The sequence below is a fragment of the Chiloscyllium punctatum genome, chromosome 38 (assembly GCF_047496795.1).
Source record: "Chiloscyllium punctatum isolate Juve2018m chromosome 38, sChiPun1.3, whole genome shotgun sequence".
NCBI classification, from domain to species: domain Eukaryota; kingdom Metazoa; phylum Chordata; class Chondrichthyes; order Orectolobiformes; family Hemiscylliidae; genus Chiloscyllium; species Chiloscyllium punctatum.
The window spans coordinates 29,263,631-29,290,289 of NC_092776.1; the positions used below are offsets into that span (position 1 = coordinate 29,263,631).

Here is a 26,659-nt window from a genome sequence, read left to right on the forward strand (position 1 = left end):
TGGATTAGTATAGACAAAATCAGCAAAGGGTTAGGTGGATTGGCCATGCTAAATTGCTCAGAGTGTTCAGGGATGTGTAAGTTAGGTGGATTAGATATGGGAAATGCAAGATTGTAAGAGGATGGGTCTGGTTGAGATGCTGTTCAGAAGGGCAGGATGGACTCAATGACCTGAAATGTCTGATTCCACAGTGTAGGATTTCTATGCTTCTGTGATTTAATCATCCAATAACCATTACTGATCGGGATTAGGAGAACAGGATAACTCACAGTAATGTGCTTACAGTAGTCACCTTGGCTCACATATGAAGAATTGCCAATTAAGTTGAGGTCTGGATACTGATTAGAGCCCATAGACATACATTTGAGCAGGAAGGAGGAAGAAAGTTCATTGCAGTTTTCACTATGGCCCTCAGTTCTTCACTGAAATCCAAAACTGTATTTTCTTCAATGATGTCACCATAGCAATGATGGCAGTCTTAACTGTGTTGTAAACCCAGTATGGGTCACTCTGCTTTAATGTGCATTTCCTCAACACAAATTCTCTGTAATGCAATAGATGAATTGAGGATGCTATTTTGAAATGTGTGTTGGCTGTAATATCGCTAACACTTTAAGCACAATTTCTCAAGCGTGATTTTTCTATAATGCGGGGTCACACAAGAACGCCACCCTCATGTTATAGAAGAACTGCCAGCAATTAATATCTACAATGAATCATTCATTTCAGACCCACTGTTACTACCATGGCGTTGTGGAGGGCATTATTGATTCCAAAGTTCTGCTCAGCATGTGCTCGGGTGTCAGGTATTATATTATAACTGTTTTCATTGTACAGCTAAAAATAGTTTTGTACACCCCTAATTTAAGTTCGATATCTTACTGAAATCTTATGGAGAATGCTTTCATCCAAAGTTATTTTGAAATATAAAATTGCAAATATATGGTACCTTATGAAAAATATCATAACTTTTCATATTCCAGGATCTCTGAAAGTGCTTACTTTTTGATATAGAGTAGTTTATTTTGTTGGTAAATATTTGTGCACAGCAAAGGAGGAACATTGTCATGTCAAAAACATCAAGAAAAAACCATATTCATTTTTAAATGTGCTGCACTATCTTTAACACCAATTTTACATCTGCATCTCAGATTAAGGTATAATTCAAGGAATATAACTTCCTACAGTGCTGCTTTCAATGCAGCACTGGAATATCAACATAGGCTATATGCTCAGTTCCTGAAGTCAGACTCAAATTCATAACATTCTGATCCAAAGATGGGACTATTACAAAGTAACCCTATTTTAAACCCAAAACCTTTAAGTAAACTACTTCTATTATCAAATTTTATTTGCTATATGCAAGGATTTAAGACAAAAATATAGTCTTTAATTGATGTATGGTTAGAGGACAGTGGAGGGTAGATAGTGAACAGATACAATTAATTTGGTACTTTATTTTTAATATTTTCCTTACATTGATGCAATATAATGTTTCTGTAGCAGCTTTTGATTCAAAGCATTTTACAACCGATTTAGTTCCTTAAAATGTTTTCACTTGGGTCATATCAGTAGCAAATTTACATACCAGGAGTTCCTACAAACTGTCATGAGGTACATGACAGGAGGGATTTTTTTAGTGATGTTGATTGGTGGATTTATATTAGCCAGGACACCAGCGAAAGCACATTTGCTCTGCTTCAAGAAGTCACATGGAATCTTTTATGTCGATCTGAGAAGGTAGTTGGAGCCTCCATTCAACCTTGTAGTCAAAAGAAGCAACGCAGAGTTCTCAGTTCTGCACAAAAGATTACACTTCCTTACTTATGATGATGATGGATTCTTCCATCACTTTGACAGATCAATGCTCAGCAAGGAGACCAAATGTTCATTTTCTAGATTGGTGTTGTCTCATATGTGATGTTAAACCAATTCTTGATTTTTGTATCTGATTCAACATGCTACATGTGAAATCACGAATGGGAATGTGGGCAATGGCACTGGTACATAAATTCTTTAGGAACCTAAACTCTGTTCTCCTCAAATGTTGAGATGCTTGATGACAGAGACCTGTCCATTTGAATCTGTTTAGAGTGTTGAGTTTTGTATGTAGTGCAGCCAACTTATAGAGTCTGAAATTAACTTTCAGAGCATCTGAGTTCAGGATGTGTTATGGTGCAGGTATCAGTCTTCAATTGGCTAGTATTTACTGCCTTTGCCTTTGTTCTGGTGAATGCCGAGTATTTTTGTAGGAACTTTTGGGGGTTAGGAATTCTGTCTTTTTTATAGTTCATTTGTAGTTAAATATTGCCAACACTCACCTGGCTATCTCATCTATTATTGTTGGAAGATCTCATTTCATGGAGGGTAGCATCCTTGCCTCTGAGTTAAATGATCAGGTTTGAGTCCTATTCCAAATCTGGATGACCCATGGAAGTGTGCTTACCATGGGGTCAAACACGTTGATTATTAACCTAAAAATCCTCTGAAATGCCTGTAGCAGATGGTAAAAGCAGGAAAGTCTTCTGAGTATCTTAATGTGGCATGGTGCTGCTCAAACTGTAGCCTCTAGCAATGGGCTCATGAACTGTTATAGGAACGATTTATCTATGGAACAAATGCAAGCGCAAGCTTTGTCAGTTTCATATGCCATTAGGTGTTAGATTGTTTTATCTATAGTATACAAAAGTTCGAGGAGACAGGAGATGGGTTAAAACGTGCTAAATGCTGGCTTCCTCTCCTGATAGAATTAACAGCATTTGTCTGGTCTGATTGTATAATTAAGAGGTGTTAGTTCTTTAGTCTTTTAAGTTCATACAATCCCTACAGTGTGGAAACAGGTCCTTTGGCCCAACAAGTGCACACTGACCCTCTGAAGAGTAACTCACCTAGACCTATTCGCCCTACCCTATATTTACCCATGACTAATGCACCTAACCTACACATGACTGAACACTATGGGCAACTTAGCACAGCCAATTCATCTAACCTGCACACCTTTGGACAGTGGCAGGAAACCAGAGCACCTGGAGGACAACCACACAGTCATGGGGAGAATGTGTAAACTCCAGACAGTTGCTTGAGGCTAGAATTAAACTTGGGTCTCTGGCTCTGTGAGGCAGCAGTGCTAGCCACTGAGCCACTGTGCCACCCATTTAATAAATGTTAGTAAAAAATACTAGGCCTATATGCTCTAAGTAAGTTAGAAATTGTACCTGCACTTAATAAAAGAATCAAGGATATTAAACTGATTACTGCATCTGTGTTGTGATATTTCACAGAATCATACAATCCCTACAATATGGAAACAGGCCATTTGGCCCAACAAGTCCACACCCACCTTCTGAAGAGTAACCCACCTAGATCCATTCCCCTATCCTATAACTCTACATTTACCCCTGACTATTGTACCTAACTCACACATCCTTGAACACTGTAGGGAATTTAGCATGTCCAATTCACCTAACCTGCACCACTTTGTATTTTATTTACTATTTGCTGGTATGGGTTTCATTCATTCATGCAATTTCATGAAAGTGCCGTTTTGTCAGTTAGTTTCTTAAAGGGATAACAGCCCAGTTAAAAGATATTTAACAAGTACGTACTAATTGGGGAAACTGGTTGCTAACTTATTTAGAGCGTATAGGCCTAGTATTTTTTACTAACATTTACTAACTTAAAAGACAAAAGGACTAACAACTCTTAATTGTGAAAACAATTTGGTGATCTGTAATTTATTCAGGTCCGAGAGATGATTTGTAGGGGCTGATTAATATTATAATGTTTTGTGGAGACTTGATAGAGATGATATTGTTTATGATATCGATATCTACTCAGAAGTAGCAAGGGCTGAGCAGGTGCAAAAATGCAGTAATGAGTTTAAAAGGATTGTTTTAATTAGAAAGGATTGTTCTAATCTGATCTATCTATGATAGTAAAATATACTTCCGAACCATGGTTTTATGAATGAATGAATGAAACCATGCTAACGTAAATAATGGGTCAGGGTTATGAGAGAATGAACGGGGACCAGTTTTAATGAATGTAGCGTGTTGGTGAGTGAGTTAATAAAGATAACCAATAACAATATCTCACAGGCCCATTGTGTCTGCACCAACATTCCGAGAAGCATCCCACTCAGATCCATCCCCCTACCCTATTCTTGTATCCTTCTTGTAACACTACTATTATAGGACAAGCCAAACAGAGAACACCTAGGGAATTCCTAGAGGCATGGCACTCATCCACAGATTCTATCAACAAACACATCGACCTGGACCCAATATATCGGCCACTGCAGCGGACAGCTGGAACTGACAACAGGAAGCGGCCAAGACAAACCACTATAAATGCCGGAGGATGCATCACAGAAGCACTTCACAGGAGGCTCCCAAGCACTGAGGATGTCACCTAGACAGGGGACGAAACACAAATTCCCAGCTCAGCGAACAGAACCACAACAACGAGCACCCGAGCTACAAATCTTCTCACAAACTTTGAACATCTTGAAACCTTCATTTAACATGGCTAATGCACCTAGCATGCACAACCCTTGACATTATGGACAATTTAGCATATCCAATCCACCTAACCTGCACATGGAATCATACAGCACAGGAACAGACCCTACGGTCCAACCAGAGCATGCCAAACATAATCCCAAACGAAACTGGTCCCACCTGCCTCCTCCTGGCACATATCCCTCCAGAATGAACTTCCTAAGGAAGTGGTGGATGCGGGTATAATTACAACATTTAAAAGACATCTTCGGACTGTGGGAGGAAACCAGAGCACCCAGAGCAGGAAGTGCAAACTCCCCACAAACAGTTGCTTAAGGCCGGAATCAAACCTAGTACCCTGTTGCTCTGAGGCAACAGTGCTAACCACTGAGCCACTGTGCCGCCTGGTGTGTGAATGTGAGAAAAACATAAAAACAAAAATTTGCAATGAAAACATGACAACAGAAATTAAACTTTTCTGGATGGGAATAGCCAAGAGATTGGAGATCCTGATGGGCCTAGAGATTGATTTGTGCGTGGATCTATTTAAGTCAGTGAAATCCAATTTTGTACAATAATCTTCAAACACATCCTTACTAATGCATGCAAAGGATCTAATGTCTCTTCCAGACCTTGGCCATGGATGTCTTTAATTTCAACCTATAACAATATACCAGCTGCAATAATGCAACATTGAGCACAAACATCTTGTCCACCATACTGGTAGGTTAAACACTCATAAAATGGTATCACTGAATTGCAAGACTCAGTTTTTTAAAAAGTTTCTTATAGATATGTAGCATACAGAGATCTTCAAATGTAGTAATGACATAAATGCAGGTTATAAACTGATGAACTCTGTTAAGGAAATAACGGCAAGAAACTGTTTGGTTGTTGTTCCATAGAATCATCCTTGCCACTATACTCCAGTGTTGGAGATTGTGGGGGCAGAGGGAAATCTGATGTTTCTGGGGCAAGCAGGTAAACTACTTGATACAATATAGTGGCACAGTCCCTGGCTACTTTTGATTGGAGAGGGAAAGCATTCCCTTAAATGTCTAGACCACCTTGTTGCCTTTATACAGCTGATAAAATCTATCACATATCGAGAGTGTAGTGCTGGAAAAGCACAGCAGGTCAGGCAGCATCCAAGGAACATGAAAGTCGATGTTTTGGGCAAAAGCTCTTCAGGAAGAGCCATTCCTGATGCAGGGCTTTTGCCAAAATGTTGACTCTCCTGCTCTTTGGATGTTGCCTGGCCTGCTGTGCTTTTCCAGCACCACACTCTCGACTCTGATCTCCAGCATCTGCAGTCCTCACGTTCACCTAAAATCTATCACATGATTGCTCAAGCAGAGTCTAATAGATTTTGCCCCACTCAGTGTACCAATCCTCCAATCTTTGTGTTCCAACTCCTTCAGGAAAATTAGAACACCTCGATAAGAAGACCTTTTCACTGACTGCCCTGATATTTGACTTGTGTGAAATAAACAATGGTACAACATAAGCTCAGTGTGACTGAGTTTATACTATTTATTGGAAAATTCTGCTACTTGGTGATGAATAGCACCACTTTCACACAAAATATATTTGTGGCAACTATATTTTGTAAAAATAATTTAATTACATTGGTAACTTGTAATGATTTATTCCAATTTGTTTATTTTCACTATGGCACAGAACTAATTATGAATATTAAAGTGGCCTTTGTAGAAAGTTTAAACAAAAAGTTTATTGTGATCTGAAATGCTTTAACATAAACAAGCTTTGGTGATACTGCTTCTGGCTATTAATACACATAATATACTTTTTGTCCACATCAATGACTGGAGGAAAGCACATTCCACACTAGGCAGGCCTGACAGTAGAACTTTCTTTACTTTCTGATAATAACAGACTTTTTCAAATGCCAGTGAACATGAAAGTCAGCTAGATTATCAGAGTTTAATGTTGTGAACAATGTCCTAAATTAAATAAAAGCAAAATATTGCAAAAGCTAGAGAGCTGAAATAAAAACAGAAGGTGCGAGAGAAACTTAGCAGGTCTGGTAGCATCTGAGGAAAGACAAACAGAGTTGATGTTCCGAGTCTAAAATGACTTCTTCTATATCAAAGCAGTAATTGATGGTCAATTGTTTTATGCTTTTGGGCTGTGAAAGTTTCACATGGAATGTAGCTGGCCTAGATTGAGCAATGGGAAAGGTGAGGTTTGCTCAACTTGAGAGAATCCAGGGACAGTGATTAAGCATTTTTAGGTCCTACGTAAAATTGTTACCTTCATATCTTCCAGAAATACCTGCCTTGAACATACATTGTGAAATTGCCAAAATGCAGTTTTATATTTTAGAAGTATTTTCCTCCTGTTATTCAACTCAGTTGAGTGTGTGAGGGTATATTTGTGTGAATGCCTGTTTCTGTTTGTGTGTTTGCATGAACTCATTTCAAAAATGACTAGCTATGCATCCAAAAATTGGTTCTGTGAGTCTGGCTCTCCGCTGATTTTTATTTGGTTTATTATTGTCACATGAAAAGGTACAATGAAAAGTTTTGTTTTCGTGTAGCAGGCAGATCATACCATACAAAGTCCGTAAGAGTAATAGAACAGAGCAAGGCTGCAGAGGAGGTGCACAAAAGCAAGATTAACATTATACTTGAAATTTGAGACGTCCATTCTGAAGTCTAATAACAGCAGGGAAGAAGCTATTCTTGAATCTGTTGATCTATGTATTTAGGCTTTTGTATTTTCTGTTCGATCAAAGAGGTTGGAAGAGATTGTAACAGGGGTAGGAGGGGTCTTTGATTATGTTGGTTGCCTTTCCGAGGTAGCGAAAAGAGTAGATGGTCTCTGGAAGCAAAGCATCAGGGATATAATCTTTTAATGGTTTCATCACAATAATTCAACAATATGTATTCTTTATCCTTGTGTATGTATGACAGAGGAATTATTTTGGTTGGTGAACGAAGTTTTGGAATTGAGCCATTGGAAAACTCATTTATCTTTGAACACCTAATTTATCGACTAGAGGACATGCAAACAGAACCCTTTGTGTGCGGAGTACCTCACCACAAACAATCAACAAACAATGATGGTCATTCGAGCTATGGGAGCTTGGTGCAGCATCTGAGAGTAATTACAACTTTATTTAATTGTTTCATTATCTAATAACAAAAAAATTAGAAGCTTCATGTTACAAAATGAATCATAGGTTCCTGAGCAGCTTAGAAGCAGTTTTAATCCATGTTTAACTGGGTAAAATCACAAATGATAGAAACTGGACATATATCTTTGAAGAATGCAGTGTATCCAAGTTAAGCAGAATACTGCACACAACCTGTTTTAACAAAAGCATAAAATTAGGACTGAATTTTCCCAGGGAGAATCATAACCTACAACTGGGCCTGAAAGTAGGAGCCAAAACCAGGACTGGCACTTTAGCAGCAGCGTCAAGTAAAAAGCCACAGCTTGGGACCACTGTACAATTGAGGTATGTACCCCATACCCCAAAGCTTCTGGCCAGAACACAGAACCAACAGTTTTACAGCTTTGCAGCCACTGTTGAGACTGCAGGTTGAAGGAGATCAATGCCCTTGAGTTGCCTGTGAAAATGTAAATAGCAGACACAAGGCAGGTCCCAGCAATCAGAGAAGAGGAGTCTCGTAAAAGTGACCATACCCTATATGAAGGAGCAGATATTGATGGGATAGGTCCCCCACCTTGGGCCACAGACCAGCCAATAAGGAAGATACACCCCTTGGAGACTGTCAGGACAAAATACTGTTGGGACTGGGAGGCAGCACTTTACTAGTGATTCATGTTACCCAATTAACCTTCTGACAACAGTTGTATTATATTCCCACTGCTGGTAATTTATCATATTGGTAGAAAACATTGGACTCTCCTCCCAATGCCTTGCATTTTACTAACCATCACATCTCATAGCCCATTATATATTTTTCTCACATCGGTGCCATTTTATTGTTGTGGTAACGTTTTGATCTAAAATATGTTCCAACTCAAGAGTCTTCAAAGATACAGATCATCATATTAGAATTGTTGTGGTACATTTCTAAAATCATGCACTACAATACTTTCTCAGTCAACACATCTAAAACATTTGAAATATTTGCCACTTTTCCAAAACTGATATTTATTCATAATAAACTGATGTTTATTATATTGGTCCAGGAACATTTGAACCTTCATATTCCCATAATTGTACAGCCAGTTTGATTGTCAATATCCTTGTCTAAACCATTAAATGATTTTAACCTTATCAACCTGGTGGCAATTTAGCCATTGATCAGTTAAATGCTCTCAGGATTTAGCTGCCTCCCTCTTTCCCTACCTCTCCCTCACCTTTGATGGTCTACATTGCCCTTAACAGGCTTTGCACGTAAATTAATCAATTACAAAACACGGGTGATTTACTAGTGGTGGTTAACAGATGAACATGTACCACAGATGATTTGGTATTGGGTAAAGAGATCATTCAGTTGTACTTCTGGACATAAAGAAACAATAAGAAGAAAAAATGCTCTCAGGGGCTCTTCTGAGCAAGTAGGCCTGGGTTCAAGTCCTCCTGCTCCAGAGGAATATAATAACATTCCTGAACAGGTTGATTCAAAAATATCTTAAAAACTCTCAGTTATCCGGCTTGGTGTTGACTTTTTCAATTTTCACCAGATGAAGCCAGGACGTATTTCTTCATTGGTTTTGCATGTGAGCATGTCCTTAAAAATCCTTTATTGACAGTCTTACCATTTAAGCAAAGTCAACAAATGAATACTATTCACAGTATACATGTTTTGTATATTTGGGTTTATTATTTTATATATATGCACAGCAAAGATTTTGTCCAACATTATATTATCCAATCATGTCTTAAACTTTGTGATGCTGCAGTCATCACCATTCTCATCAGTAATCACACGTAACCCAACTCACCTCTGAGTGCAAGTCCATTCCATTTTTACGATGTTTGCACACAGCCTCAAAAAAAATTCCACCCACGTAAAGAAATGCACTGATTTTCATTCCCATAAAAGCTGTTTGTACTAAATTCCAAAGTCTCACAAGCTGACTGTAAAGGAATGATTGTGCAACCAATAATTGCATGAGCCTTACAGCCTAAATTAGTTTTGCTAGTGTTGCATTTCTATTCTTGAACAAAACCAATCCTTTTACAATGCAGTTCTCCTCTTAGCAATTGTGGGACAGACAAAGACCTGTTTTAAAAATACATTGTGTTTTTTTCTGATTGTTTTGTAAAATCACCTTTAGCAATTTCAGAGAAGTACATTTGTTGGGGTGTGCTCTAGTCAATAATGCATTGGATAATAAAAACGTATGTTCAAATCCATTTTCCATAATGCAAAAATAAGGGTATTCTGTTATATAACTGAGAGAACAAGAACCAGAAACATAGACAAAATGTATGTATAATTTTGTATGTACTCTGATATTGCAATCATAGAATAAGATACTTATTCTGTAAAGAGAAAGCTGCATTATAAGTTATTGCATCTAATGTGCAAGCTACACAGAATTAGGTATATACAGAATTTACCAATACCATGTTCATCTAATTCTATCTTTATGTTTAACCATTAGAAAAAGCGAGCTGTTTTACCAAGAACCAGATTTGTGGAGTTGGTTTTGGTTGTTGATAATGATAAAGTAAGTCTCAATTTCTTCAAATAGTTCAAAATTACATTAAAAGGATATCATTGTCACTAAATCTATTGATGTTTGGTCGTGTCTTGTGTTTTTCAGTATAATTTGCACAACAGGAATGAAACTCTGATTCAGGAGCAAATGGTTGAACTGGTTCATATTGTAAACGGTGTATGTATGAGTTTTTTTGTGGGTCAATTTTCATTTATCTAATCTAGATGTAACATTCCTGACTGTCAACATTCTTATAGCTTTTATCACCTCAGAGAGACACAAGGTTCTATATGGTGTGGAATTGTAGCAAGCATGGTTAAAGGCATGAACCAGTGATTACAGACCTTGTGTGATATCACACTATGTATGGTAAGGAAGCATGGTATGGTTTAAAGTAATAGACTTGGTATCATATAGATTGGAGGAACCAAGTAGGACATTATTTAGGTTTGAGGATCAATGATCTTGTGGAAATACTACTTTAGTGGTGATATGCATCATATCCCTTTATCCATTCTGTACCTCATTAGATATTAGGTCCTTTAAACATGTCCGCCAGGTTGACTGTGATTAATCAATGTCAATTGTGAACTTCACCACTTTCCTCATTTCCCTTCCCCCCCACCTTACTCCAGTTCCAACCTTCGAGTTCAGCACTGTCCTCATGGCCTGTCCCACCTGTCAATCTTGCTTCCCACCTATTTGCTCCACCCTCCTCTCCGACCTATCACCTTCACCCTCATCTCCACCCACCTATTGCACTCTCAGCCACCTTCCCCACCAGCCCCAAATCCCTCTCCCATTTATCTCTCCACCCCCAAGGTTCCCAGCCTCATTCCTGAGTTCCCAGCTTCATTTCAGGCTTTTGCCTGAAATGTCGATTTTCCTGCTCCTCGGATGCTGCCTAACCTGCTGTGCTTTTCTAGCACTACTCTAATCTTGACTGTGATTAATCAAGGCAATGCCCTAAAGAATGAACCATATAACTGCTGTCTCAAACAGGACTCTTCTTATACAATATATAATGTTTTTGCCCTTTAACATTGGTGTCCTATTGAGTGCAAGATGAAGACCTTTGACAAAATGTCTCTTTTTCTAATGGTACTCAAGTCCTGTGCTATTGAATGGCTATTTAGAAAAATGATCATCAATCAAAAATACTAACTTTTTTTAATCATCTGTTAGATGTATAGCTCTCTGAATGTCCGTGTCATACTGACTGGGCTTGTGCTCTGGAAAGATAAAGATCAGATTGTCATCAACGGAACTGCTGGAGAGGTTTTGAGCGCGTTTGTAAGATGGCGAGAACGAGTCCTGATTCCTGAGAAGCAACATGACAGTGGGCATCTTATTCTGTAAGTTTTTTTATGAGAAGTTCATCCAGGCTTCTTCAACTCTGTTGCAATAAAATTGATGGAAACCCCTTTAAGCACTTCAACATGTGTTTAAACTTAAAATATAAGTCAAAACTATTAATTTAACCTGGGGCAGTGTTTTGTAGAGGAATAAGATGGTGTTATTTTCTGGGCCTTTAGTAAAATGGTATGCTCTTCTTGTCAGATGTGGGAGTTTAAGAAGAGTTTACTGGTTACTGCAGATTATATCTGCAATAAATGCCGTTTATGGGTCGGCTGGGGCAGTCAGGTTTGTGGATTTTGGGCAGGAGGTAGAAACGGGCGGTGAGGGGTTGTGGGACTATGAGGTTGGAGGTGGTGGGTGGGAGATCCCCTGAGGTGATGAGGTTAAGGATTGTCTGGGAGATGATGGTTTGGTGGTGGGAGGTGGGGTCATGTTCAGGGGAGCAGTAGGAGAAGGTGTCCAATCAGAGCGCCAAACTACCACCACGACTCCCATCAAACCGGCAGACAAGGGAGGCGCGGTGGTAATTTGGCACTCCGATCTTTATATTGCTGAGGCTAAATGCCAGCTCACAGACACCTCCTCCTACTGTCCCCCCTTGACCATGACCCCACCTCCCACCACCAAACCATCATCTCCCAGACCATCCATAACCTCATCACCTCAGGGGATCTCCCATCCACCGCCTCCAACCTCAGTCCCACAACCCCGCACCACCCATTTCTACCTCCTGCCCAAAATCCACAAACCTGACTGCCCCACCCGACCCATTGTCTCAGCCTGCTCCTGCCCCACCGAACTCATTTCTGCATACCTCGACACGGTCCTGTCCCCTTTAGTCCAAGAACTCCCCACCTACGTGCAGGACACCACCCACGCCCTCCACCTCCTCCATGATTTTCCCGGCCCCCAACGCCTTATCTTCACCATGGACATCCAGTCCCTATACACCTCCATCCCCCATCATGGAGGCCTCAAAGCCCTCCGCTTCTTCCTTTCCCACCGAACCAACCAGTACCCTTCCACTGACACCCTCCTTCGACTGACTGAACTGGTCCTCACTCTGAAAAACTTCTCTTTCCAATCCTCCCACTTCCTCCAAACCAAAGGAGTAACCATGGGCACCCGCATGGGCCCCAGCTATACCTGCCTCTTCATTGGATCTGTGGAACAGTCCATCTTCCGCAGCTACACTGGCACCCCCCCCACCTTTTCGTCCGCTACATCAATGGCTGTATCGGCGCTACCTTGTGCTCCCACGAGGAGGTTGAACAGTTCATCCACTTTACTAACATCTTCGACCCCGACCTCAAATTTGCCTGGACCATCTCAGACTCCTCCCTCCCCTTCCTAGACTTCTCCATTTCTATCTCGGATGACCGACTCAACACGGACGTTTACTATAAACCGACTGACTCCCACAGCTACCTAGATTACACCTCCTCCCACCCTGCCCCCTGTGAAAACGCCTTCCCATATTCCCAATTCCTTCGCCTTTGCTGCATCTGCTCCCAGGAGGACCAATTCCAATACCGAACAACCCAGATGGCCTCTTTCTTCAAAGACCGCAATTTCCCCTCAGACATGGTTGACGATGCCCTCCACCGCATCTCCTCCACTTCCCGCTCCTCCGCCCTTGAACCTCGCCCCTCCAATCGCCACCAGGATAAAACCCCACTGGTCCTCACCTACCACCCCACCAACCTCCAGATACATTGTATCATCCTTCGTCATTTCCGCCACCTCCAAACAGACCCCACCACCAAGGACATATTTCCCTCCCCACCCCTATCAGCGTTCCGGAAAGACCACTCCCTCTATGACTCCCTCATCAGATCCATACCCCCCACCAATTCAACCTCCACTCCTGGCACCTTCCCCATAACTGCAAGAAATGCAAAACTTGCGCCCAGACCTCCCCTCTCACCTCCCTCCAAGGCCCCAAGGGAATATTCAATATCCGTCAGAAATTCACCTGCACCCCCCCACACACATCATTTACTGCATCCGCTGCACCCGATGTGGCCTCCCATACATTGGGGAGAAAGGCCGCCTACTTGCGGAACATTTCAGACACCCTCTGGGACACCCGCACCAACCAACCCTACCGCCCCATGGCTGAACACTTTAACTCCCCCTCCCACTCCGCCAAGGACATGCAGGTCCTTGGACTCCTCCATCGCCAGACCATGGCAACATGACGCCTGGATGAAGAGCACCTCATCTTCCGCCTAGGAACCCTCCAACCACAAGGGATGAATGCAGATTTCTCCAGCTTTCTCAGTTCCCCTCCCCCCACCTTTTCTCAGTCCCAACCCTCAGACTCAGCACCGCCTTCTTGACCTGCAATCTTCTTCCCGACCTCTCCCCACCCCGTCTCTAGCCTATCACCCTCACCTTAAACTCCTTCCACCTATCGTATTCCCATCGCCTCTCCCCAATTCCCTCCTCCCTACCTTTTATCTTAGTCTGCTTGGCACATCCTCCTCATTCCTGAAGAAGGGCTTATGCCTGAAATGTCGATTCTCCTGTTCCTTTGATGCTGCCTGACCTGCTGCGCTTTTCCAGCAAATCATTTTTAAGCTCTAAATTTCTGTTTCAGTATGTGGATGTACCTACTAGAGAAGGTACAAAACGTGATCTGCTCTTGGGAAATAAGGCAGGGCAGGTGACTGAGGTGTCAGTAGGGGAACACTTTGGTGCCAGCGACCATAATTCTATTAGATTTAAAACAGTGATGGAAAAGGATAGACCAGATATAAAAGTTGAAGTTCTAAATTTGAGAAAGATCAATTTTGACGGTATTAGGCAAGAACTTTCCAAAGCTGATTGGGGGCAGATGTTCACAGGTAAAGGGACGGCTGGAAAATGGGAAGACTTCAGAAATGAGATAACGAGAATCCAGAGAAAGTATATTCCTGTTAGGGTGAAATGAAAGGCTGGTAAGTGTAGGGAATGCTGGATGACTAAAGAAATTGAGGGTTTGTTCAGAAAAAGAATGAAGCATATGTCAGGTATAGACAGGATAGTTCAAGTGAATCCTGAGAGTATAAAGGTAGTGGGAGTATACTTAAGAGGGAAATCAGGAGGGCGAAAAGGGGACATGAGATACCTTTAGCAACTAGAGTTAAGGAGAATCCAAAGGGTTTTTACAAATACCTTAAGGGCAAAAGGATAACTAGGGAGAGAATAGGGCCCCTCAAAAATCAGCAAGGCGGCCTTTTTGTGGAGCCTCAGAAAATGGGGGAGATAATAAAAGAGTATTTTGCATCAGTATTTACTGTGGAAAAGGACATGGAAGATGTAGAATGTAGGGAAATAGATAGCCACATCTTGAAAAACATCCATATTACAGAGGAGGAAGTGGTGGATGTCTTGAAATGCATAAAGATGGATAAATCCCCAGGCCTTGATCGAGTGTACCTTCGAACTCTGTGGGAGGCTAGAGAAGTGATTGTTGGGCCTCTTGCTAAGGTATTTGTATCATTGATAGTCACAGGTGAGGTGCCAGAAGACTAGAGTATGGCTAATGTGGTGCCACTGTTTAAGAAGGGTGGTAAGGACAAGCCAGGGAACTACAGACCGGTGAGCCTGACGTCGGTGGTGGACAAGTTGTTGGAGGGAATCCTGAGGGACAGGATGTACATGTATTTGGAAAGGCAAGGACTGATTAGGGTTAGTCAACATGGCTTTGTGCGTGGGAAATCATGTTTCACAAACTTGATTGAGTTTTTTGAAGAAATAACAGAGAAGATTGATGAGTGAAGAGTGGTAGATGTGATCTATATGGACTTCAGTAAAATGTTCAACAAGGTTCCCCGTGGGAGACTGGTGAGCAAGGTTAGATCCCATGGAATACAGGGAGAAATAGCCATTTGGATACAGAACTGGCTCAAAGGTAGAAGACAGAGGGTGGTGGTGGAGGATTGTTTTTCAGACTGGAGGCCTGTGACCAGTGGAGTGCCACAAGGATCGGTGCTGGGTTCTCTACTTTTCATTATTTATATAAATGCTTTAGATATAAACATAAGAGGTATAGTTAGTAAGTTTGCAGATGACACCAAAATTGGAGGTGTAGTGGACAGCAAAGAGGGTTACCTCAGATTACAACAGGATCTTGATCAGATGGACCAATGGGCTGAGAAGTGGCAGATGGAGTTTAATTCAGATAAATGCAAGGTGCTGCATTTTGGGAAAGCAATTCTTAGCAGGACTTATACACTTAATGGTAAGGTAGGGAGTGTTACTGAACAAAGAGACCTTGGAGTGCAGGTTCATAGCTCCTTGAAAGTAGAGTCGCAGATAGATAGGATAGTGAAGAAGGCGTTTGGTATGCTTTCCTTTATTGGTCAGAGTATTGAGTACAGGAGTTGGGAGGTCATGTTGCGACTGTACAGGACATTGGTTAGACCACTGTTGGAATATTGCATGCAATTCTGGTCTCCTTCCTATTGGAAAGATGTTGTGAAACTTGAAAAGGTTCAGAAAAGAATTACAAAGATGTTGCCGGGGTTGGAGGATTTGAGTTATAGGGACAGGCTGAACAGGCTGAGGTTGTTTTTCCTGGAACATCGGAGGCTGAGGCGTGATCTTATAGAGTTTTACAAAATTATGAGGGGCATGGATAGGATAAATAGACAAAGTCTTTTCCCTGGGATCAGGGAGTCCAGAACTAGAGGGCATAGGTTTAGGATGAGAGGGGAAAGATATAAAAGAGACCTGAGGGGCAACTTTTTCACACAGAGGGTGGTATGTGTATGGAATGAGCTGCCAGAGGAAGTGGTAGAGGCTGGTACAATGGCAACATTTAAAAGGCATTTGGATGGGTATATGAATAGGAAGGGTTTGGAGGGATATGGGCCGGGTGCTAGCAGGTGGATTAGATTGGGGTTGAGATACCTGGTCAGCATGGCCGAGTTGGACTGAAGGGTCTGTTTCCATGCTGTACATCTCTATGACTCTATGACTCTATATGTGTAACCCATGTTTAAAAAAACTTCATGGTTGTATTATGAAACCACAGCAAGAAGTAACTTACCAAATGTGCTAATTAATACTAATTGGTGGAATAGAAATGAACCTAAACTGTTAACAATGTATCGAACTTTTTTTTGCCTTGTAAAGGTAAAAGGATAATGGAATAATTGAGGCTTGGATGAGGATATCACAGAGAGAACTGTCCTTTCTGAATGCCGAAGGGGGAGTTTGGTAATGTTTAATCAGAGTTTGGATATGGCTTCATGCTGGAAGAAACAGGTTTTAAAAAATCATTCATTCATGGAAGTTAGGCATCACCAGCTAGGCCAGCATTTATTACCCATCCCTATTTGCCCAGAGGGCAGTTAAGAGTCAAACACATTGCTGTGGGTCTGGCATCACATGCAGGCCACACCAAGTAATGGAAGCAGCTTCCTTCCCTAAAGCACATTTGTGAACCAGATGGGCTTTTCCCAACAATTGACAATGGATTCATGGTCATTAACAGACTCTTATTACATTCAATTTTCACCATCTGCCATGGTGGGATTTAAACCTGCAACCCCAGAACATTACCTGGGTCTCTGGGTTAACAATCCAACAACAATACCAAAAGGGAATCACCTTCCCTTATCAGAGAATAATTTGTTGAATACAGAGGCTGATGGAATGCACTGAATACAAGGGAAACCTGGGAGGAGAGTGATAGATTGAGAACAAAAGCATGAGAAATACAGCACACCTAGTCATGGGCAACCTTGACAACATCGTGTTGGAGAATCCTCATGTATTGGAATACATATTGGAAGTGCTGGCTGTTTTTGTTCCTGATCTAAAACATGGTTATCCAACCAGTACAATATCTAATATAAACACAAGTTAGTTCAGACATCTTTCAAGTATTACTTTAATATCATGTTAATATTAATTAATATATTCATGCTGCAGAGAATGTCAGTGTTTAAGATTGTAGCCCATAAAACTATTCATGGATTATCTTTAATGTGAATCGAATATATGTATTGAAGGAAGATATAATAGATTTAAGTCTTGCAAACAGCCTTTGTGCATTAACAAGGAGCTACAACTGATAGCAAGTAGGTGCAACCTTAGTATTTCTGATTTTCACATCCTCAGCACAACAAGAATGCAGCAACAATCTTGATATGGTGACTATTATTTCAATCTGGATCTTCAGACAGACAGCTCAAACTGAATTATTTCTAAACTTAATTTTTATCTTAGTTTCTTTAGAGAAATATTGCTGGACTTTGAATAATTTATACTGATATTTTGTTTTAAATTATCACCTTCCTCTCCTGGTGGTATTGGATAATGTTGAAGTGCCCATTTTTGGGATTTGGTAGCTCTTTCACTCGAAGAATAATCATTCTTTTTAAGTGAATCTACACTAATGTTACCTGTTTATTCAGCATGGTGACCTATTCATAATGTTATTGAGTCAACAGCACAGAAAGAGACCCTTCGTTCCAACCAAACCATAATCCGAAACTAAACTAGTCCTACCTGCCTGCATTTAGTCCATAATGACCCTCCAAGCCATTCCTATTTGGGTACTAATCTAAATGGCTTTTAAATGTTGTAACTGTACCCACATTCACCACTTCCCATGGAAGTTCATTCCACATACGAACCACTTTGTGTAAAAGAATTGTGCCTCATGTCTCTTTTACATTTTTCTCCTCTCACCTTAAAAATGTGCTCCCTAGTCTTGAAATCCCACACCCTAGGGGAAAAAGAAACACTTGCCATTTATCTTATCTATACCCCTCATTATTTTGTAATCCTGTCTTCAGCATTTTCAGCAGGAGTCATTGGATGGCGAAGTTTTAATAAAAAAGAAGTCAGATTTTCACAGATGTATTGTGTTCCTGATGTTAAGCTCAATTCTGCCCTGGGAATGCTATCTAATTAAAGACAGTGGATGGACCAGGAAAGAAGGAGGGCCAGTTGGAGGGTCCATAGAGATTTATAAACAGTATCCCATCAGGAATAGTATGAGCTGCTGGACTGGGAAGGGCAGGGTGTTCATTAATACCATCGCTCCTTGTGGTATTGTGAAAAGTTTTAAATTCCACATGGCTACAGGTGTCATGCTCGTGGTTTGGAGAGGAATTCATGTGAGTCCATGGCAGGGTGAGTAACAGTGAGTGTTAGTTCCCCAACTAGCTGCTTAGAGGCAATCTCCAGCTCAATGTTGGGCTCCGACCTCAGCAAAAGGATCATCCAGCTGTCAGTAAGATCCTTTCAATGAGTCCATTAATGGACCAACAGGGCCTTGTCTCTGCCAAGTGGTTGGCCTGTACTACATTGACCCCAAGATTGCTCCAAGGTGGGCGCACACCAGGTACTTGATCCAATGTGTTATTTCAAACTTTGGTCCTGGTTCCAATCCCTTACCCACCTATGTGGTCCTGAAAAAGAAGAACTGTTTCAGGTTTGTCATCATCACCTAGATTGAGATCAGTCAACTCAATATAAAACCAAACATTGATCGTGGTCATTATCACATTTGACTGAACATATAAAATTAAGCAATTTGTGATACAAAACAAGTGTCTTCTTGTCAGGTTTACATTACTTTAAAATATGTCAGCTTTAAGAAACAAGGACGTATTTTGTATTGACATAATTGAATGAGTTGACCTGGCCAGAAAAGAAAAATAAATGCAGTTTTATTTGCCAATTATACAATACACCTTTTATTCAGACCTATTGAAGACAATAGAGTTAAATGTCAGACGGAACATGTAACAGTCAATTGATGTAACACAAAAAAATTACATCTTGGATCTCTACCTTAATTATCAATATCTTCTAATATCTTGCACTAGAAACAGGCGTTGAGATTATTTGCTTGGAGAGTCAACAGAAATGTATTTTTAACTTTGAACAGTCAGGTAGCCTGTTAGCTAAACCAGTTTGTTCAGGTATATTAACAGTGACATCCTTGTTTCATTGTTTTCTCTCTGTTTCAGAGGTAAAGCTCAGTTCAGTGGAATTCTAGGCTTGGCCTTTGTAAGCACAGTCTGCTCCACCAGGCTTGGAGGTGGAATTAATGTTGTAAGTGATCTGCATTATTGCTTCAGGACAGTCATTGACTAAATTGGACTTTTAGGGCTGGTTCAAAAGGCTCAAGGTGGGAAGCAGAAGTGGGGAAATTACCAGACTCTGCACAGCTACCTCAGGAAACAGTACCCCAAAAGACAGGATCTTAATTTGAATGGGATAAGGTGGGGGAAAGTGAGTAAGTGAGAAAGTGAGTATGATCATCAGCCTCAGGCACAGATCTAATGTGATTGCATGGATGGTCAAGTGGCAAGGTGGGATCTTTAAAAGATCTTCTCTGGAACTTAGTCCCCATTGTTTTCTGAAATATTGAGCCCTCTAACCCTCAGTCCTCAGCCCCTCCACTCACTTCCCATTGCCACTCATGCACTCAATATCTCCCATTATGTTGCCTCTTATAGCCCTCTTGCCAACTTATGGCATGATCTGAATCTTTCACCAGTATGCACTTAGCACAGATCCAATAAACCCTGCAGAAACAATGGCATAGACAGATCTGCTTAAAAAGGAACAACCCTTTCCTAACATTTGTGGGAAAAAAACTGCTTTTATTATAATCCTAAGAAAGCATCAATCAAGCAGATCGTGCCAATAATGGAAACTGTATGCTCCTGATACCTCTCTAACCTGTACAATAAAAACTTCAATAAAAAATTTGAACCGTTGACAAGATAGATCAAAGAAGGGAAGGCTTGCAAATATGTCAACAAAACCCTGAGTGATCTTGATGGAGTTCAACCAGTATCTGATGGTGACCTTCACTTAGGGCCATCACTTCTGCTCCACATAATAATATACTACCCCCTTGTGTGCTCTGGCTTCTCCACATCCAAAAAAATTTCAATCTTTGGTTTTCTTCATCGCTGAGGGGAGAAAGTGAGGACTGCAGATGCTGGAGATCAGAGCTGAAAATGTGTTGCTGGAAAAGCGCAGCAGGTCAGGCAGCATCCAAGGAACAGGAGAATCAACGTTTCGGGCATCAGCCCTTCTTCAGGAATTTTTTCTTCATCACTACTAGCTGTTTCATGTTTGCCAGGACTAGGTCTTTCTGCATTCAAAGTCTGATATTGTCAGCTGTGACTGGATGTGTGTCCAGAAAATACAAAGCCATTCTTCCAGTAGTGGTACCACCAGTGAAGTATCTGTGGGAGGCAGCTCAATGCATCCGATTTGTTTCTTGGCCTCCCTGACAGTGTGGAGAAAGTGAGGACTGCAGATGCTGGAGATCAGAGCTGAAAATGTGTTGCTGGAAAAGCGCAGCAGGTCAGGCAGCATCCAAGGAGCAAGAGAATCGACATTTCGGGCATGAGCCCTTCTTCAGGCTCCCTGACAGTGTTTCAACTTGTAATTATATGCATTTAGTATTAGAGCTCACTGCTGAATTAGACCTGAAGCAATGGGTGGCACTGCCTTGTCCTCTTTAAGTAGACCTAGCAGAGGTGTGTGGTCCATTATTATTACAAACTTATATCCATAAAGGCATTGGTGGAACTTCCTAACTCCACATAAGACTGCCAAACCTCCCTTCTCTATCTGGCCGTACTTTCGCTGTGCATATGCTATTGGGTGTTACTCTCCATTGGGCCAACTATGTGCTAATATGGCACACTGCCAGATGGGGAGGCATTGCATGTCAATACCAGATCTCACCTGGGATTACAGTGTGCCAACACCTTAGAGGATGACAGCTGTTTCTCCACTTCCCTGAAAGCTATGGTTTACCCTGCAACTTATACACTCCACTTGCCTCATTTTCAAATGATAAAGACAGTTGTAGTGCCTGTTTAAAGTCCAGTTGGGCTTCAGCCCGTAGGCACTTTTGCACAGTTGTGTCATTAATCCCATATACCAAATTATCTCTTAGCTTCTCATTTAGGGTACAACTAAAGTAAAATGCCTCTGCAAATCATCTTAACCCTGTCAAAAATCCTGATATGGATTCCCCTGGTTCTCAAATTGCCAAGTGACACCAATAGTATCTTAGAATTACAGGAGGCTTGAGGTCATAATATTCCTTAACTAATTCTATCAACTCTTGAAAGGGTTTAGTATTAGGGGTCTTAGGGAAGTTTGGGATCCGGATATCCAAAAAGGCCATGGGTCCACTAGCTGTCAGGAGAATTATTAGTTGCTTTTCATCTGCCCCAGTGCAGTAATGCCTGGAAAAAGTAATGCACCCTTTCTACATACTGGGCTCAATCTTTGACAGCAGGATTGAATACTCCCTAAATAACAGCAAGATGCCAGAAATGCTTACCCCAACTCAAAGACGATTGTTGTAAGCGAATTTCCTCAAGAGCATTCTTCTCTCTTGTTGCCAATGAAATAACTCCACAGCAGTTGGTATCACATCTCCAGGTTACCATTTATTTACATGTAGTGAGTCCTTGGCAGTGACCCTGCTCCCTCAGAGCCAGCTGTCAGAGTGAACAGGATGTTTGACACTCCTGTTATTATCTGTCAGTCACAACTCCATGATTGGACCAGCTTAACATTCCCAAACAGGGAATTCATATTCTATGAGGTCCATTTGGCTAACCTTGTTACAATCACTACACATTATCTTATTAAGCAATGCCTTGATTTAAGCATTATCTTCCTTGTTTTCAAACCCTCCATAACTTGGTCCTACTTTGAAATATGTATGCTGCTCTAATTCTGGCCTCTTGAGTATTCCCAATTTTAATCATTTCACTATTGGTGGCCATACTTTAGTTGTTTGTGCTTCAAGTTATAGAATTACCTCACAAAAACTGTCTGACTCTCTCCCTCACTTTTTTCCTTTGAAGAGACTTCTGAAAAGCTACCCTTCTTTTACCAAGCTTTTGGCTATCTGACCTAACTGATTATGATTTCAGATCTGGGTTGGAGTTCCTATTTCCAAACCAGGTCACATCAAAAGTTACTCGCTTACAAACTTAAAATCTATCTCTGACCGAACATTTGTCCTAAAGTCACTGACATCGTTCACAGGTCAAATTTTGTTTGAGAAACTTCTGTGAAATGCCTGAGACATTTTATTACGTTAACGATGCTATAACAGTGTAAGTCGTTCTTGTTCTAAAGGGTTTTTTCCTCTAATCAACGAAATCTATTTCTTTTTCAACTAGTTTGCCAACAGTAATGTGCCAATAGCAGCAACTATTCTTGCTCATGAATTAGGACATAACATGGGCCTCAGCCATGATGATCCACGAACATGTGATTGCCCAACTAGCCGCTGCATAATGTTCAGTTCAATTACGTAAGTAGGAAACCAGTTTATTATGTGAAGAAAGGAAAGTATTTTCCACTGTTTTTCTATAATTTTAAGATTTAATTTCAAATAAATATCAATTACAACTTACAGGAATATAGCACAAAGTAAAAGGATAAGGAAAATTCCGTGGTGACATGTTACAGTGCATTCAGACATAGAGGCAAACTATTTTCTCCACCTCAACACCTTTCCCAAGAAAGAAGTTGAATTGTTCTCTTATGGGGAAAAGATGGAACAGATTTAGTATAATTGATGCTTTCAAGATTATAGATGAAATTGGTAAAATTATCCAAATAAATTATCTGGTCAGTTGAAGGATTTAAATTTCAAGGGCACATTAAAATAAGAAAGTTAAGGAGAGAAATGTGGAAAATGTCAAAAAGCCATAGAAACAATTTCTACAATTAAGTTTGATATACAGTTGATTGACTTGGGAAAGAAAAGGGATAACAGGTATGATAACAGGGGTCAGATATGATAAAGAACAGACATTATAGAATTCTTTCGGATTAGTAAAATCTCACCATAGATTGATGAAATGCTTTGCCATAGAAAGAGGCTATTGTGTTGATGTTTAGAAAGAATTATCAAATGAATAATTTTCACTACAAGGTTTCTGCTTCAAATATTTTCCAATTACCTTACCAAAGTTATTACCAAACCTGCTGCCACCTAAATTCAAGCTTTTCAGAGCATAACAAGACAAGTAGGTCATATTTCATCGGAAATGTCACTGGGTGAGTAATCTAGAAGCCAAGGCTCACGCTGTGAAACATGAGTTCAGATCCAGAGAATTGAACTTCAATTAGTATATCCTCAGTAATGGCAACCACAAAACTATTGTTGATTGTCAAGAAAACACATCTGTTTCATTGCTATTCTATAAGGGAAGAAATCTGCCATCCTTACTTGCTCTGCACTGCATGCGATACCAGACCTGCAGAAAGGTGGTTGGCTTTTAACTGGCCTTTAAGAGCACCTAACTGCCACTCAGTTCAAAGTAAGTAGGAATGAACAACAAAGGCTGGACCTGCCAGCAACACCACATCACCTGCAAGAGTAAAAGGAAAAAAGTTACTGACCAGTTCTATCACTGGTCTTTAACTACACTATCAAAATTCTTCATGTTTTTGAGCATCTGTACTAAATCCCCTGAATATTTTCTACTCATACGATAATCAATCTCTGCACATACAAGGAGGAATTTCTTCTCTCACAGTGTTGTAAGTCTTTGTAACTTGTCGCCAAAGAAAACTGTGGAGGCAGAGTCCTTGTGTATACTGAAGGTTGAGATAGACAGACTCTTGACCTGCAGAGGAATCAAGCTTTGTAGGAAAGGGACAGGAAAGTGGGTGTGAAGAGCACTTGATCAGCCATGGTCCTATTGAATGCCGGAGCAAACTCGAGGGTCTGAACTGCCTACTTATTCCTATTATGGTCTTATAACTAATCCACCATATTAATTTAATACAGAATCTAAATAGCAACTGTAATTACAGCTTTCCTTTTCAAGAAATAAGATGATCAATGTCTTGAGTATCATTGTTCAAGATAATTGTTTGACCAACATTAATTTAGCAACTAACAGGCTAACAATTAGTTGGAATAAATTACATATATCCATTATACATTTTCTCTTTATTACAGAAATTCAAGGAATTTCAGTGACTGCAGTCAGAATGATTTTGTAAGGTTCATTGAGAGAGGAGGTGGACTATGTCTTCAAAATGAACCAAACTTAGAAGATCAGTATTCCTTACCATCCTGTGGCAATAACATTGTTGATGAGGGAGAAGAATGTGATTGCGGTAAACCACAGGTTAAACATCAAACCTCATTACATTTTTTCCAATTTTTAGAAACCTCTCATTTTAGTTAACATAAAGATAGACGCTCTTATCATTTTGATTCTTCCAATACTCACCTGTCTGACCTCTCATTCTTGATCATTCACAATCTTAAATTCATCCAAAACTCAGCTGCTCGTAATTCCTTCTGCACCCCTCACTCATCTTCTTGATGAATAATATTGGATTCTAAACACTAGTGCACCAAATTTAAAATGTTTTGGTTTGTTAAAAAAACTTAATGAACCTGTCTAATCCTGTAAGAACACCTTTGGGGCATCTCTGAAATGAATCTGGACCTTCTGGTCCAGGCTAAGGGACACTATCACCTTGTCACTAATGTTCCCTCTGAGCTGTTCAATTGCACATTTGTGCAGGACTGCTCCAATATTCCATGCACTATGATTGCTGTCAGCATGTCATTGACTTTTGGTTCCAGGGGCCTGTGCAGCCAAAAGAAAACGATGGGGACTAACTGCATGTCATAAGACCCTAAATGATGAATGCTAAATAATGTAATCATCAGAATTTGAATGTGTGTTGGGAGACCCCACTGGATTTCGAGTCCATCATCGTAATCATCCAGCCACTATGACCACCCTTGCAGGGTTTGCTGTACCAGTGTTTAGGTGGGTTCATAGTGATAGCAATCCATGTAAGCCTCTCCATGGTCTTGTCAACCCACCCCCACAACTGTGCAACCTTCAGCAGCCTGTCTTATGTTCAACTTCCTGGAAATTCCCTCCTCACTTTGCCTCATTCTCATCAGCCACAGCTTAAGCCACTGAGGACAACATCATTCTTATTCTAAATTTTTCTGCCTCCCTCATTGCTCTCATCCTTTTGATCTATCTTCAAACTGATTTCTTTTATCAAGGTTTTGGCCAATCTCCTTAAGATCTATATCTCTCTTCCTTATATCTTTGTTAAGTTTTGTGGGACAACTTTCTGTATCAAATTCACTCTGTGATTATAGGCATTAATTGTCATTGTAACAATGAGAAAACCTAATGATGATTGAGAGCTTGGTCAATCATCAAGAAATAACATAGAGCAATAGGACCTCACCAAATCATCTCAGAGAAATTAAACTGATAACTCAATGAATCATCAAATAGAACATGTCATTGTAGTCAAAATGTCATTTATAATTTAATAATTGATACTTTTAATAAATGAAATTCTAATTGTGTAATCCATTTGGTGTTACCTTTTTTCTCCCATAGTGCAGTATTATGTTTGACAGTTATGATGGTAGGTGCAGTGGACTACACTGTACAATTACAGAAAAAAAACTGCTAAGATCAAACACAAAAATGGGATTAACAACTGGTTCAAATTTTAGAAATTCTATAAGTAAATTTGTTCATTTTATGCTGTTATCTTTCACTTCTGTTTTTCTAGAAATGCTCTAATCCTTGTTGCAATGCAGCCACTTGTACCCTAACATCAGGGTCACAATGTGCACATGGGAAGTGTTGTGAGAACTGCAGAGTAAGTAAACAAGCTCTTCTGTTAAAGTCGACAGGATCAGAATTTGTCAAGTTATTATAAAAAAAAGCTTTTCATATTTTAATAGAGAATAAGGCATTCACCAAATTTCACTCATGATTCAACTGTCTTTCATCACAATACATTTATCAACAATGTTCACAGCAGCGCATTAATGTCCTTTAGCAAAATGTAGGTACCAAATGAATCGGCACTACGAGGGCAAGCTAAGACCTATGGCAGACCCTATTCTGATGCTTGAGACACGTGGCTGCCACTGTCCACAAAATGTTCTTGCAGCAGCATTGAAATGAAATGTATTGGTGCACTCCAAACTGCACTATTTAGGTAGTGAATTGTTTATAAATGAGGTCAGAGATGTGCCACAATGATGTGGTAAGGCTGGTGCGTGTTCAATGCCAACCACCTTGGGTGATAGATGTAGGCGGAAATTGAGATGTTGGGGAATA

General features: G+C 40.4%; 1 protein-coding gene across 1 annotated transcript in view; it reads left to right on the plus strand.

The window, feature by feature from the left end:
• Positions 1–26,659, plus strand: part of adam9b (ADAM metallopeptidase domain 9b) — a 52,938-nt gene that overhangs the window by 11,745 nt on the left and 14,534 nt on the right. Inside the window, exons 5-13 of the mRNA XM_072557504.1 lie at positions 730–806; positions 7,436–7,625; positions 10,110–10,175; positions 10,272–10,343; positions 11,352–11,521; positions 19,502–19,586; positions 22,703–22,836; positions 24,499–24,670; positions 26,103–26,192. Of these exons, the coding sequence (XP_072413605.1) occupies positions 730–806; positions 7,436–7,625; positions 10,110–10,175; positions 10,272–10,343; positions 11,352–11,521; positions 19,502–19,586; positions 22,703–22,836; positions 24,499–24,670; positions 26,103–26,192 (1,056 nt within the window). The remainder of the gene's footprint in view (positions 1–729; positions 807–7,435; positions 7,626–10,109; positions 10,176–10,271; positions 10,344–11,351; positions 11,522–19,501; positions 19,587–22,702; positions 22,837–24,498; positions 24,671–26,102; positions 26,193–26,659) is intronic.